Source organism: Anas acuta, chromosome 8 (assembly GCF_963932015.1).
Source record: "Anas acuta chromosome 8, bAnaAcu1.1, whole genome shotgun sequence".
Taxonomy (NCBI): domain Eukaryota; kingdom Metazoa; phylum Chordata; class Aves; order Anseriformes; family Anatidae; genus Anas; species Anas acuta.
The window spans coordinates 29,058,614-29,073,228 of NC_088986.1; the positions used below are offsets into that span (position 1 = coordinate 29,058,614).

A 14,615-nucleotide genomic window follows, 5' to 3' on the forward strand; every position below is an offset into this window, starting at 1 on the left:
AGTGTATTTTTTTTTAGTATTATGATCATGCAAAAAATGAAATGAGACAACAAAAGTGTAAAATAGAAAGTGATAAAGTGATCTTGAAATGTTTCATAGAAGATTTTTGTTCACAGGAGAAATGTGAAATTTCTTAAAAATCCAACAAAAGAGAAGAGTTTTTTAGTCTAACTCTAATTATCTACCTCTTCCAAGGAAGAAGAAATTAAGTAGACTTTAAGTTATGATTTTTTGTATTAAAAAATAAAAATACCGTGAGGATTGAACATATACTAGAACTGAAAGAAGAAATACCTATTACTAAAGAAGCTGTTAGATCATTTTTGCTTTTGCATAACTTTGCCCCAGCTCCATCAAAAACAAACACACAAAATTATGAAAAATACACATTTGAAGACTGAAAGCTAAAACAGTATCTTTTTTATGTAGGCATTAGCAGTCAGGTAGTTTTTGATGGACTGGAGAGGGCTTACCCCTGCCTTTTTTTTCTTATAAAGTTCTGTGTTGTAACAGTAGAATCTAAATAGTTTAAGAAAGCCTAATAATGACTGAAAATTCTTTCTACTGAAAGAGGATTACAACCAAATGGCTGACATTTGTTAAGTTTCATCTTCGTATTTTATACCCTTATAATCTGCAATATGGGTTAGAATGATCCAGTTTTCTGACTTTTATCTCAAATAGTGATCTATAATTTTATTAATCAATATAAGAGTAAAACAAGTAATTGCCGTTTTGAATTGAAAACTTGCTTAGTTTTCATTATGTGTCATAACAAGTATGTTCTTTTTGTTCACAATTAGTAATTTTTGTTAATCTCATAAACAATGCATGGGAGTCTAGTCATTTTCAGCAAACTGGGAAGATGTGAGGAGTGGTAAATGCTTGGGGGTTTTGCAGAAGTGCCTCATATGATACCTTCTATTCTCAGCATAGGTTAAAATTAGAACTAGACTGACGTTGCATTGGAGCCTGCGTGAGAGTTCCAAATGTTTTTGGTAGTACAGACAAGATTTGTAACTTATCTATTCTCTTGTGCAGAAAGCAATGAGTCATGGAAAATCTTTGAAAGCACCACATCTTTGAGGTAAGTTGTTCTTAAACTTGTTCACATGATTGGAGATGAAGTTTTGGGGAGATCAGATTACATGGGAGGAACTTGAGGTTGTTTTACAGCCACACTTGTGAATTCCCATCTGAATTGTCAGTGACAATGTGATTTTTATATTTGTGGTCCATTTTTTAGTCATGAAAATGAAACGTAAAAGAACTAAAAGCTTTTGATAATCCTGTGATATAATTAAACATCCTTGAAAACAGAATCGTATCCCTAGGGCCTCTTTGATATTTCATGGCTTTAAGGCAATGTCTATTAAATCGTCTGTTTTCCACTGCAAATGAGAGTTGCCAAGTGTAAGATTGCAATAAAAATAAGTATTGATTATATAGTCTGATACTGGGTTTAGTATGCATGAACAAATATATCTTTTGAGACTGGAACCCTAATGTCTCCTTTCTGCACAACACACTTAAAAAGATTTCTAGTTTTCTACCTGAAAACGCATATAGTTCAGAAAATATGGATCAGGTAAATTGCTTAATCCCAATAGAAATCTAGCCCTGAAGAATATGGCGATTTAAATTGAAACTACAAATCAGAGCAAAAAGCCTCATACAGTGTTTTAGTCACTACTGTTGCATATTTGCATGATGAATGGGAAAGGTAATTTCTATGAGGATCACTGGAAGAGAAGTTAATCTTTCAAAATATAGCACATAAATGTGATCATGTTTATGCAGAAGAGAGAAAAAGGAAAGAATCCTCTTTTAAAGGAAAAAAGGGATTGAATTCCTAAAAAGGGATTGAATTCCTAATGCACCAGGGTGCATTGTGCCACATTGTGTGACACTGTTTGCATCACCTGTCAAGTTCTGCCAATTTTCCTTAACAGAGAACAGTTAAGAATCCTCAATATGAAAGTGTTGGACCAGATTCTCCTTTATTCAAGCTTTATAATATGATTGTATGCTGTCTTTATAACAGAAAGTAATCCTGATGATTTAAAATTATTATTTGCCTGGCTATACCTTGTTGATTAATTGATTTCAGTATAACCAGGCTTTACAAATAACTCTGGTAGCAAAAGACACTGTAAACATGAAGCAGAATGATTACGTGTTTGAACACAGAAATGTTCACTAAACGACTGTAATCCATGCAATGTAAAATTAAAATAGAATAAACATGATGGTAAAGGGTGTTCTAAAAGGCAGACCTGCTGCAGTTATTGTAAGGAAATATTTGCATGAAAAGACTTGACATTCCACTTTCGTTACATCTACCTACTTGTTAGGAAGAAAGTTTTCCTCACTTTTTCAGTTTGAATGGATATGTAAACATTTTTGTTACTTAGCCCCTGCAAATATTATTGAAAAGTTGAAATAGAGCAATCAGATTGCCAGCATCCAGAGTACAGGTATGTACACTGCTATTTGCACAAAGTTTAACCCTCCAAGCTCTCCTTGATATGATTATCACTGCTTCAGTTTACTTCTAAAAACAAACAAACAACTTTCCCCAAATCATTACCATACTGACAGTATTTTTCAGAGGGATGCACCTATTGGGATGATTGAATATCCTACTTTGCAGCTCTTCAGAAAATTATGTATTAATTATCTCTCTAAGGAAAAGATGACTTCAGAACATTAGCCTTATTTATAAATTGGGATCCTGAAACTCAGGAGGACCCCAAGAAGACTGAGAGAGAGGTGTGAAGAACTTAAAAAGCCTTGAAAGGTAATGTATTACTAACTCTAAAATACAATATGAGATTATATATGAGAATATGAGAGAAACCATTAAGAAAATTAAGCATGATAATTTATTTCCAGCAACATTTTAGTTTCTCTGAAGTGCAAAATTCCTTTAATTCCAAACATTTATACCTGCCAGGATGCAGCTACCATGATTTAACTGCCTAAAATTGCATGGAACAGTTTCATTTCTTCCTGGGAAAGGAATGAATGTTTATATCTGCATTTAATAATTATGGTTGTTCCTAGTCTACAATTGTAAGGTGTAAGAAACTGAAAGAAATAGTTCTTCACTGATGAAGACTGCAGAAGAGATTGCAAAAACATACTTCACAGGGGTACCTTTTGGGGAAAAAAAAAGTTCAAAATGGTGCTTTCAACGGTTATTATTTACCTTGATTCCCAAAATTAAGGTTTAAATTCCTTGTGCTTTCTAATTTATTTGTTGTCATTATTTATTGTAGTTATAAACATATTTGAATGATACTTCTACTGTGGTTTAATGATCTCCAATGGTCAAATTCCCCAGGTCATTGTACAATGATTTTATTGAAAACTGATTTATGAAACTAATCACCTTTTTTTAACTATAAAATTTAACTAGGTGCAATTATTTTGTAGAGAGAAAGCAATTGGTAAAATCTGTCAGCTTAAATACATTAACTATGTTTAATGATGTAATTGAGGAGGTATGGCAATATTTTAGTTTTCATGTCACTGTTCCCATCTGGTAGCTGTTATATATGTTGATGCATCGAGCCTGAAATTACAGTCAGATTCCTGTGGCTGAACCTGAACATGTAAGAATCATGACTGAAACTGCAGTTTGTATTGGATCATTCACTGCTGTGAAGACACTTTGGGAAGTAAGAATACAGAAGATAAATGAAGAATTACAGAAAGAAAAGGAATTCAGACAGAGGTCTGCAGGAAGGTAGGTAAATTGCAGATGGCTTGTAAAAAACTAAACCATAAGGTACGCTGCAGTAGACTGTAACTAGTCTTTTCAAACTCATCCAGTCCAATTCTTTAGCCCTTACTCCAGCAGAATTCCCACTGGTTCAAATCTGGCAATATGTTCATCAAGCAAAGAACTGCGTTTTAAGATAAAAATGTTAGCATATACTAAACCCACTAAATACGGATATTAAAATTCTCTCCACTGGTTAGAGTAATCCATACAGGATTTAATTTGCTGTGCTTTATCCTCAATGGAGGAATTAACAGGGTCACTTAGTTTTCTATGTGGCCAGCAATTTAATGAAATGTGAAGAAATTAGCAGTTTCGGAGCCCTTCCTTATTCGTCAAATGTATTTTGAAATGGAATTACAAATTCAGAAGTTACTATTGAAAAATAAAAGCTGAAAGAAAGAGAATTAGCTTTATTCTCATAATTCTTATTCAAGTCCCCTTCAGAAACCAAGCTAAACGAATGCTTAGCTGATTGACCTTGTCTGCTTGCACTTACTCAGTTCAGGTTGAACTGTCCCAAGAGGTTGTTTCAAAATTGGAACTGTAATTTCACATGACTTTATATTCTTTTGCCCTGATGCAATATGATGAAACTGAATGCAGTTTTGTTTTCCTTCTGACCATAAATTTGAAGAAATGTGTTGAGCTGCAAATAAGTAAAATTCCTATAAGTTACCCCAGACAAACATTACTTCATGTACTTCATGTTCTTGTTTTCCCTTAATTGATAGTATAACTAGCATCCAGAGGTAATAAATACTGTTTGTCACCCAAAATAGTTACTGTTTCTTTGTTGTTCCAGAAAATAGAATGTGTAGCAATTATTGCCAGTATTGAGAAACCCTGAAAGAGTTTCTTTCTGTTGTAGGCTACTGCTTGTCTGGGAGGAGAGAGCCGCTTTAGCAAAGCTCAAAGAAAAAATAATTAATGAAGATGGAAGAGCAATTTTAAGGATAGAAGAAGAAGAATGGAAGGTAGTGTTAATAGGTATTAACGTTGCTTGGGCTGAATGACTGATGCATTAGAAAACTACTATTTACATCTTTACACTCACAGCTATACTATTTTTATTCTAGGAAGCGCTCATGCGGTGCTTTGCTAACAGTGAATTGAGGTGCACTGTTGTGAGACTGTAAAAGCAAACTGATTTTTTTTTTTTTAGTCCTGAGTATTAAGCATTACTTTGCAAAAATACAGCCCAAATACAGCCCATTTCCTGCATTAGAAGAGATTTGCATTGCAAATGATGAGTTTAATTAGGTAAATCCTCATTTTGTTAATGTACCAAAACTACTGAAATATATCAAGGAAAAAAACCTGTGTTTAGATGAGTGAAAAGATTTCTTACTGTTAGTTACTTTTTCTAAAAGAGAAAACAAATAAATTGTATTCCCAGAATAGTTTATTGTTTCTAGTGTACATGTATGTGCACAAGTGCTAACTGTAGAATCAACAACTGAATGGAATCTAACCACCTTCTAAGCTGCAGAGCTGGCAGCTTCACCAACACAGAAATGCAGATGCTGGTCTCTATGAAGTGAATGAGGCCATGCTGGGGCCAGTGAGAGGAACAGCCCCACCCAGAAATACTCTGGGGGTCCATAGGTTAGTGTAAGGAAGCTCTGTTCTTTGTTAAGAACAAATAACGTACAACCACTGCAGTTATTCTGTCCCTCCGCTCTTCTGCTCTCAGCTGCTCACTGTTTCTCTTGACAGAACAAGAAATACAGTTCAGATCACCACTGAAGTGCAAAAAGCGATTTAGAGCAGTTTCATCTTCAGTTATAAAGCCTGAAGCTTTTCAAGTAATGACAGTAGTGCAGATATCTAAATCCTAGGAACAAACAGTGGGCAGGTTAAAACAACGATTAGAGTGACACAAGTGTTCAGAACTATTTTTCTGGATCCTACAGTATAGCTCAAGAACAAGGAAGACTTATTTATTATAATGATAATACAAAGTGTTAATATTTCAAATAACCAACCACCACCTTCTACCAAAGCCTGTATTATTGTGTATTAAGCTGAATTTCTTCTGGTCTCTCTTTCTTGTCTTAGACATTACCTTCATGTTTATTGAAACTACTCCATCTCCAGGAATGGCAGCTTCACAGAACTAGCTTGCAGAAAATTCCTCAGTTCATTGGAAGATTTCACAATCTTGTTGTTCTGGATCTATCCCGGAATTCAATAGAAAGTATACCTAAAGAAATTGGTGAGCTATGCTTTCTTTTATTTTAAACTGCTTTTCTAAGAAAAATAATTTTATTCAAACATGCCACTTTTGTGCATTTTGCCTCTTTAGCATTCTAACTGGGTAGATAGAAAACATGATTTAAATTTGGCAGTGAGACAGATCTTAAAGCTATTGAGTCCCTACAAATTAGGAAAAAAAAAAAAAGGCCAGGTAAAAGAAGACATATCTTTATGTCTTTATGAAAGCTCTTTGGGGGGGGGGGGGGAAGAGCTTGTAAGCACAGCAGTTATTAGACATAAAAGAAAAGTGATACTGAAGAACATGCTATAAGTTCTGAGCTCACAGCAGGAGTTGCCCTTGTTTGTAAGTTTTCAGGCTTTTTTGAAGTACTCAACTAGAGTTCTATACTAGTGTCCTGAAGTTCTTGAATTTCAATGATTTTTTTTTTTTTCTAGTGAGAACACAAAGTACTTGTATAAAAATACTAGGATAACGAAAAACAGTTAATGTTGTATTTCAAATCTCTTAAAATGTCAATGTTTGTTCTTTCATTTATGCTTTCTGCAGGCCAGCTAACTAGCCTCCAAGAGCTGCTTCTCAGTTACAATAGAATAAAGTCTGTTCCTAAGGAAATAAGCAATTGCATCAGCCTGGAAAGATTGGAACTGGCTGTCAACAGGAATATCTGTGATCTCCCTCCTCAGGTTTTGAGATACTGTTCTTTTTTGTTTGTTTGTTTGTTTGTTTGGTAATGTGTATTTTGAATTTATTCAAAACCTATTCTCATTAGAAGTTGCACTCCATGTTTTCAGATTTATTTTGATACTCTGATTTCATAAATACTCCACAGAAACACACATGACCAGTATTCTCACAAGACTAGTCAAACTGAAGTCACATGAGAAGGATATATATATACACCTGAGTAGTTGCAGGAGCCAATCTGTTTTTGTCCAGAGTACTGTAGTTGTTAAGGCATATAAGCTAATGCAACTCAAAAACCATTCTTTGTTTACAAACTCTGAAATATGTTTTAATGTATTTTAAATTTTTTCTTAGTCATGATTATATCACTGCTGTAATGGAATGTGTATACTAGCATTAAATCTCTCTTCCTTTTTAGTTAAGTGAATTAAAGAAGCTTTCACATGTAGATTTGTGCATGAATCAGTTTACTACCCTCCCTTCAGCTCTTCTCAACATGCCAAATCTAGAGTGGTTAGATATGGGGGGAAATAAACTCCAGGAGCTTCCTGATGCAATTGACAGGTAAGTACAGTTCAAAGATCACATCTTAGTCTGAATTCTGCTGCACTGAAATTCTAATGGTTAAATTCATCAAAAGATTATTTTAATATTACCCTCAAAGCAAACTTAGGATTTATCAGCCCTAATGCATTTTTGATAAATTGGAATAATCAATTCTATAAACAAGTAATAAATTTGCTATCAGTTATCAAGTTAAATGTTTTTTACCAATGAATTTTTTTGAGATTTTAGTATTCTTTATGTGAGTCCTTTATTAAACTGACTGAATGAATTAATTTATGATTCTTAAGATGAATCAATTACTTTGTATTAATATTTAATTCTCTAAATCTTGACTGATTGTGCAAATACCTACTTTGACAGAATGGAAAATCTCCATACCTTATGGCTCCAGAGGAATGAAATAAACTCTTTGCCAGAAACCATTGGTAATATGAAAAATCTTAGTACTCTTGTTCTTAGCAACAACAAACTTAAGAATATTCCTGCTTGTATGAAGCAGATGACAAATCTGAGGTAAGAAAAAGCTGCATAAATAAAAATGCTAGCAAATAAGTTTTAAAGCTTCCCCTAAGTTGTGTATCATTTAAAGAACATAAGCTATGATAGATACAGCCCCAAAGGTGAATGGAGACTGTAATACATGTTCTCATTTCCGAAAGGCCCAGATGCTAACTTCTAATTGGCCTTATATATTGCTCCCTAAATCCAAGAGCCAGGAGGAAAGATAGGTGTTGAACATGAAAAAGATGAAGTACAATGTTGGCACTGCAAAGCCAAACACTCAGAACTGAAGAAAAAAGTATCACCTGTAAGGATATGGATAAAACTCTTCTGTACTAGATTAGAAAAAAAAAATGAAAGAACGTAAGTTGTTAATTGGTACAACTAGATTTTGTATTCTATGACAAACTTTCCTGTTATTTGTGTTTTCATTTAGTTATTTTACAGAAAAAATATTAGTCTAAATAATCCCTAATCCAGTAAAGCAATTCTTCTGTTTTCAGACCATTTAGGAGGAAGCAGCATCTGTTTAAACACACACATACAAGCTCACCTGCCCAATGTAATCTTTAGTTTGTGAAAGGGGAGATGTAGGCTTTATCTGTCTACAATCTGTGTTCCCTGTGTAATGGTAGCTGTTGTAGAATGTAGTAGGTTGGGCGTGGAGGGACAGGCTCAGAGGTGTCATTTTCCTCAAGCAGAGAAATACCCAGCTTACAGTTCTTATTTGGCCCATTTCCTACAGCAGCTAAAATATCCTGAGCATGCTGTAGCAAAAAGCCCCTAAGGTAACCATCAGAAATAGAGTCAGGCACAGGTACATGTGGAATAGCTGAAAGGGGTGAACTGAGAACAGAGGAAGACTGGACTGGCTCTTGCCTTGCAAACTTAGGAGAACATCAGCACTTGCACCCTTGTTCATAACCCTGGTTATGAAAAGTAGATGAGGCTGACAGCTGGGAGAAGCCCAGAAGACTGCAACATTTTCTCCCACCACAATCAGCTACAGTTAATGTAAGAAGTCATCTTCATTTAGTTTACATAATTCTTCTCATATTGGTGGTTTCTATTAACTTGTAAGATAGCATCTGGAAAAAATACCCTTAAAATTACTTTTCATTTGTTCAAGATGTTGTCTGACGAATCTTAATTCAGTTTCAAAAGCTTTTTTCTCTGGACAAAACCTAGTGCAAGCATAACATTTTCCAATGAACTGTCAGATTTGTCAACTTCAGAGGCAATCCACTGGAGTTAGAGATCACACTCCCTCCGTGTGAGAATACAGAAGAGGAGGAGCAACAGGAAATGTACGGCATTGAATTCATGCACTTGTATATTCAGGAGTCACTGAAGAAAACAGGTATGGTTTCTTTCCAAATTCCAATCCCTCTGGAATAGAGTGATGAAGGATAAGAATAGTGGGAAGGATAAACTAGATAAAAGAAAACTAGGAGATATAAAGAAACCAACAAAAAAAGACGCCCAGTGGCAGTAATATCTAAAGCAACATATTCTATTTCTCTGTGCTTAAAGGTCACAGTAAAAGACCAAAAAAACACTTTTGAACAGATGTGCAGGTAGCAGCTGTTACTTGCAAGGAACTTAATTAATTGAAGATGTGTTCTTCATGAAGGCTTAAAAAAAAATTGACATGGTCTTTAGAACCCTAAGCCAGCTTTTTAAAGTGGTATTTCCTAAATGAATATTCAAATTATCAAAAATACATCAAGAGTTTAAAAATGAATTTTATTCCTTAATGAATTCCATTAGCAGCATGAGCTGATAAAACAAGTACTTTGGCCTACTTAAAATACAAAGCTATCCTGAACTTTAAACTGAAAACAAACTATGTTCATTTCTCTTATTTTAACCCATTGTCTTCCAGGAAATTTGGAGAGTTGCACTTCTGGTCCTTCTTCTATCATAACTGCTAATGATTAAAGAATGTAACTGAGTAGAAGAGAATAATGAATATACTTCTTCCTAACAATGAGGCCTACAACCAGTCTCAAGTATTCTTAGGGATTTTTTTCCAATAATGAGAACTGGATTGCGTAGTTGTAATTCCAAGTGAAACTGGGAACTATAAAACCGTTTTCTGAGTAGAGGAAAGACTAAAACAGTTTTTTTTTTTTTTTTGTAAGCACTAAATCTGCTTTTCAAGTGATCTAGACAGATTTTAGTTTGTCTTCTACCAATTCCAAATCTATATCCTATAATGTAGTTGGCTCTGGGACAGCAGTCAACAGGACATTCTCCAAGGATACAGCAGACTCTGTGTAATATTGTAGTGTAGCCCTGTATCCTCGTTGTTGTAAATATTTGATCCGTCCATGATCAATCAGCAGTTTACAGAGGGCACCAATCTCCTTTCGCTCTTCAATGGGTAGCCTAGTTTCACAAACAGGAGAAAAAAACAGCATGTATTAGGAGAATAATTTTAATGAACATTAGCACTTATGCTTAGAAAAACTACTGAAATAACTATAAGTTCACTTCACCTCAGACAAGCATCTCATTTAAATATTTTAAAACTTTTGTCTGTTAAAACTGATTTTTTGAAGTAAAACGTTTTTATGAGTAATTAAAGTATTCCTGTAAAAACAAGTCTTGTTGAGGACCCCAAACCATTTCATGTTCTACCATATGTAATTTTGCTTTTCTGCTAGAGTCTATATTCTAAACAAAAACAAAAAAAAACATCACCACATACCCTTGCAGAGTGTCAAAACCACTCTCTGTTTTGCTGTATGGTTGGTCATGTTCTTCTGTGTTGTTAGCGTGATCTTCACTTTCTTCACTAGTAGAGGTTACGGTTTCTCGCATGCCACAAGTGGCCCAGCTACTCATTCTCTGAAAATAATGAAATTCTACTGGTCCAAGTCCTACTGATTGGAAGAACTCTCTTCCTACATAGTGTGTCCAGTCACATTTGTGATGGCAACACAGTGCAATAACAATTCCAGCTACAGGCTTAACGTCTTCTTTGTTCCTTTCATTATCAGCTGAACTTTTAGCAGCCATTTCTGTCTTATCATTCTTAGGACGTTTTGCTGCAGGCTCTTCATTTTCTCCTTCACAGCAAGTTGCATAGCTTTCTACCAAACATCTCAAAGCGAGATCTAGAAAAAAAAAAAACAGATATACTGAAACTACTAGCAACGACCACCCTGCCTTTATTTATATCAGCTGTATCGCAGCTGGCAACGTACATCCCAAAAAGAATAGAAGTATGCATCACAAGCCAAAAAACAACTTTGAGAATACTGAAAAATTAGAAGCATAGTTTGAAAACATAAAACCTAAAGCGCTAAATTAATATTATGAAACCTCTAGAGCTCCTAAGGGCTTATTCTCTTGAGTTCTCTTCTTCTACCCAAATCAAGTTGAAATATTTTGGTTAATTGAGTGGTATATTGAAGGAGGATCTCTTCCCTATAAAACATGTCACTATTTGCTCTAAAAGTTTAATACCTAGGATATACTAATATATGCTTCTTAATGTTTATGTTACGTATACTTTTTAATAATATGTATACTTCTTAGATGTTCTGTATCATCTTTAACAGTACATATACAAGCATTAGAGTTGAGATGTCTCAAGTTAGTAGGCATGTAATTTTAGGAAAAGTGTATTAGTTCAAAGTTATGAGGACAGAAAAGAAGTTCTTATTTGTTTGGAATATGTACTTAGAGCCAATACAGTTTTAGAAAGAAAAATATTTTAGGATAGAGATGACAGTGTAAAGAAATAACTTTCAACAGTTGACAAGGACAACCCCCACCCCCCCATTATTTGTTCTACTCTGTCATAAACTGAAGTACAATTTGGGTCTACTATTATCTATTTTCAGTTCCACTGCAGGCAACAGATATTTAGAATAGAATTCATCAATAGCGAGCTAGATGGAAAGAAAAAGCATAAAAACAGTTTAGAAAATCGTTCCCTTCAGAATGTAAGACATAATATCCTAACTTCCTGCAGTTAACAAACATGTAATTCATACCTGTGGCAGCCCCACACAAATGTTTCCCAATTCCTACCACAGGTAGTCTTTTCTTCTCTAAACTAGGTACCTTATCTGGGAAAAAAACAAAACAAAACACAACCTTTTTAAATAAAAAATAAACTACCCCCCCATTACTGTAGGGGGCAGTGTGTGTATATATATTTATTTTAATACAACTTCAGCACACTTAACACAAGAATAAATAAACGTTTGATGCTACTAAAAATACAATGGTCTGCACATACTGTTACTAAAATGATTTTTTCTAAGATGAAGGGAAGCAGATACAGTGGTTGAGAAGCACTATTCTTGAACAACTCAGCTTTGTATGAACAATGTATTTTAATGCTGTTATAAAGCAACACAGTTTTGTTTCTGAGCAGCAACAAAAACAATGTATCAGTAAAATGATTACCAGAGAACTCTGGAATTAACTGTGGCCCAGAGAAAAACTTCGGTTAAATAGTAATGTAAATACTGTGCCTTTTATTAAAATGCAGTATTAGAAATAAAGGATTTTGCATTTATACTAGAATAAATGCACTTAACCATTCCAGCCTTTCCATACTATTAAATGTAAGCACGACATTATGTATTAACAACTGTCTTTATGAGATGCATTAATCTACAGTATGTGTTTGCATATAAATGATATACAGAACTTGCTTCCCTCTGTACACCCAAAGATGTATAATCTTGCAACTTCTAAAAAAATCTTTCAAGTGTTTTTTGTTTTGTTGTTTTTCATCCACAACACTGTCCCATAAATGTAAAAAAGCAGAAATTTTAAGTCTGTTTGATAATTTTAAGATAGTGATTTTTATATATACACACACCCCCCATTAACAATACTAGGTAACCAGTAAGAAAGAATTTTCAAAATGAGATACATTTAAATGTACTATTACATTGACTCAATATACAGAATTAAACCCTTTAATTCTGAAATAAAGGCTTAATTTTAAGTCTTACTTAAGCATAAGTGCTGAATATCAACTTGAAGCCTTTCAAATACAGAATCTCTCTTTTTATGTTTTCCATCCACCTGTGTAAATGAAATAGATTCATTAAATATGGCCAGCCACTAATAATTACAGTTTTGCTGCAGCTAATAGTGCCACACTTTTTGCTTTTAAGTCAACATCTGCACCCTTCCAACATAAAACACTAAGATTTTTTTTCTAATGAATACACTATTTATTATTTATTTTTTATTTTATTTTTTTAATATTTATTACAAAGTATGGAACACAAGAACACTTCCAAAACTTTTAACATTTCATAGAATGGCTCGTGTTGGAAGCGATCTCAAAGATCATCTAGTTCCAACCCCCTGCCATAGGCAGGGATGTCAGCCACTAGATCAGGTTGCTCAGGGCCTCATCTAACCTTGTCTTGAACACCTCCAGGGATGGGGCATCCACAGCCTCTCTGGGCAACTTGTTCCAGTGCCTCACCACCCTCTGAGTGAAGAATTTCCTCCTAACTTCTAATCTACATTGCCCCTCTTTTAGTTTAAAACCATTACCCCTTGTCCTGTCATTATCTGATTGACAAGGAGTCACTCTCCATCTTTTTATGTCCCCCTTTAACAAGTGAAAAGCTGCAACAAGGTCCCCCTCCGGAGCCTTCTCTTCTTTAGGTTTTATGTTATTTTGAAGATAAAAAGCAAATGCTAACAACTTCAGTAACAACAGCTTAAAAATTACACTCTGCTAATGTGACAATATTCTCTTCTACCTTGAATCTTGTAGTTGCCCTTTCCACAAGCAAAAATTGAATATCTTCAACATCCTGTAAGGCAACATCAACCCAATGAGACAGCTTTCCTCGCCCAGCTCCAAACTCAATAAAACATCTTCCTGGACCAAGCAAATGTAATTTTTCCATGTTACCTAAAATGGAAGCCTACAAACATAAGAAGATTATTTATGAACCAAGCAAATATATACACATGCATGGCAATGCCTGACAAAAAATTATTATTTCATCAAACTGCAGAAAACTTTTTCAAGGCCTCCCTTCCATGACACATTAGGGAAGGGGTCTTGTGTGCACAGAGGAACAGAGTTAATTCTGGCAAATCAGCATCACCCGACCCACAGAACTCCACCTAGAAGCCTTTGAAATGGACTTTTGGGATCAGGTACACAGTAAGATTAGTGTTCTTTGCTGATTCTAAAAGTAGCCACCCAAAATATGGGTGCTACTCTAGACAGCTATGAAGCATCAGTACCCACAGAGCCCTCTCTGTATCTGTGTCATTATGTATTTTTAATACATAGGAAAGAAAAGTAGAGCACAGGAAGAAAGTATGGAAAACAGATGTTTCTCACTTTTTTTTCCTTTCTCAAAGTCCTACTTTGCTATAGTATGCAATCCATCTTCCTTAAAATTCCTATATATATTCAATATACACTAAAAGGCAGAAAATAAACTCAGACTAATTCTTTTTATGTTTCTACACAACTGGAAAGTCTTTATTGAAAAAGTAAGAAATTCCTTTTACACTTAGCACTACAGTAGTTTCCCTTTTGTAGCTCATATTTATTTTTAAATCAATAGAAAATAAGAATACACAAATGAAAACTCACGAGAATCTCACACTGTACTTTATTTTAGGATCTTAATAAACTTTTGTTACTAACACTTAAAGCAGCTATTTTTAGGTTTAATATAGATAGGCTAGTATTTGAAAAGCATACAACTATATAAAGCATATCAGATTTCCTCTATATGAAGTGACTAGCACTATGCATATGCAGTCATTGGAATTTACAGCTGGAGAATTCCACATTTTTGAAGACATCTACAGCTATTAGTAAAGCAGAGACCATACCTGTTG

The 14,615-nt window shown here is 34.4% G+C and overlaps 2 protein-coding genes across 4 annotated transcripts in view; one reads left to right on the forward strand and one right to left on the reverse strand.

Moving 5' to 3' along the window:
* Positions 1-14,615, forward strand: part of LRRC39 (leucine rich repeat containing 39) — a 20,060-nt gene continuing 5,445 nt past the window's right edge. The window contains exons 1-10 of one of the 3 annotated variants that reach the window (XM_068690508.1): positions 1-1,087; positions 2,602-2,800; positions 3,552-3,751; positions 4,659-4,764; positions 5,849-6,005; positions 6,555-6,691; positions 7,111-7,256; positions 7,620-7,772; positions 8,981-9,120; positions 9,646-11,869. In XM_068690508.1, the coding sequence (XP_068546609.1) occupies positions 3,627-3,751; positions 4,659-4,764; positions 5,849-6,005; positions 6,555-6,691; positions 7,111-7,256; positions 7,620-7,772; positions 8,981-9,120; positions 9,646-9,701 (1,020 nt within the window). In that variant the 5' untranslated portion in view covers positions 1-1,087; positions 2,602-2,800; positions 3,552-3,626 and the 3' untranslated portion in view covers positions 9,702-11,869. Of the gene's footprint in view, positions 1,088-2,601; positions 2,801-3,551; positions 3,752-4,658; positions 4,765-5,848; positions 6,006-6,554; positions 6,692-7,110; positions 7,257-7,619; positions 7,773-8,980; positions 9,121-9,645; positions 11,870-14,615 lie in introns of those variants that run through there. The other 2 variants (XM_068690507.1, XR_011098852.1) reach the window with 2 other exon arrangements.
* On the reverse strand, positions 9,488-10,784 carry TRMT13 (tRNA methyltransferase 13 homolog). The gene is made up of 2 exons (XM_068690509.1): positions 10,474-10,784; positions 9,488-10,151 (listed from the first exon to the last, which is right to left on the reverse strand). Exons 1-2 carry the CDS (start codon positions 10,782-10,784, stop codon positions 9,974-9,976), a joined length of 489 nt encoding a protein of 162 aa, XP_068546610.1. The 3' UTR covers positions 9,488-9,973.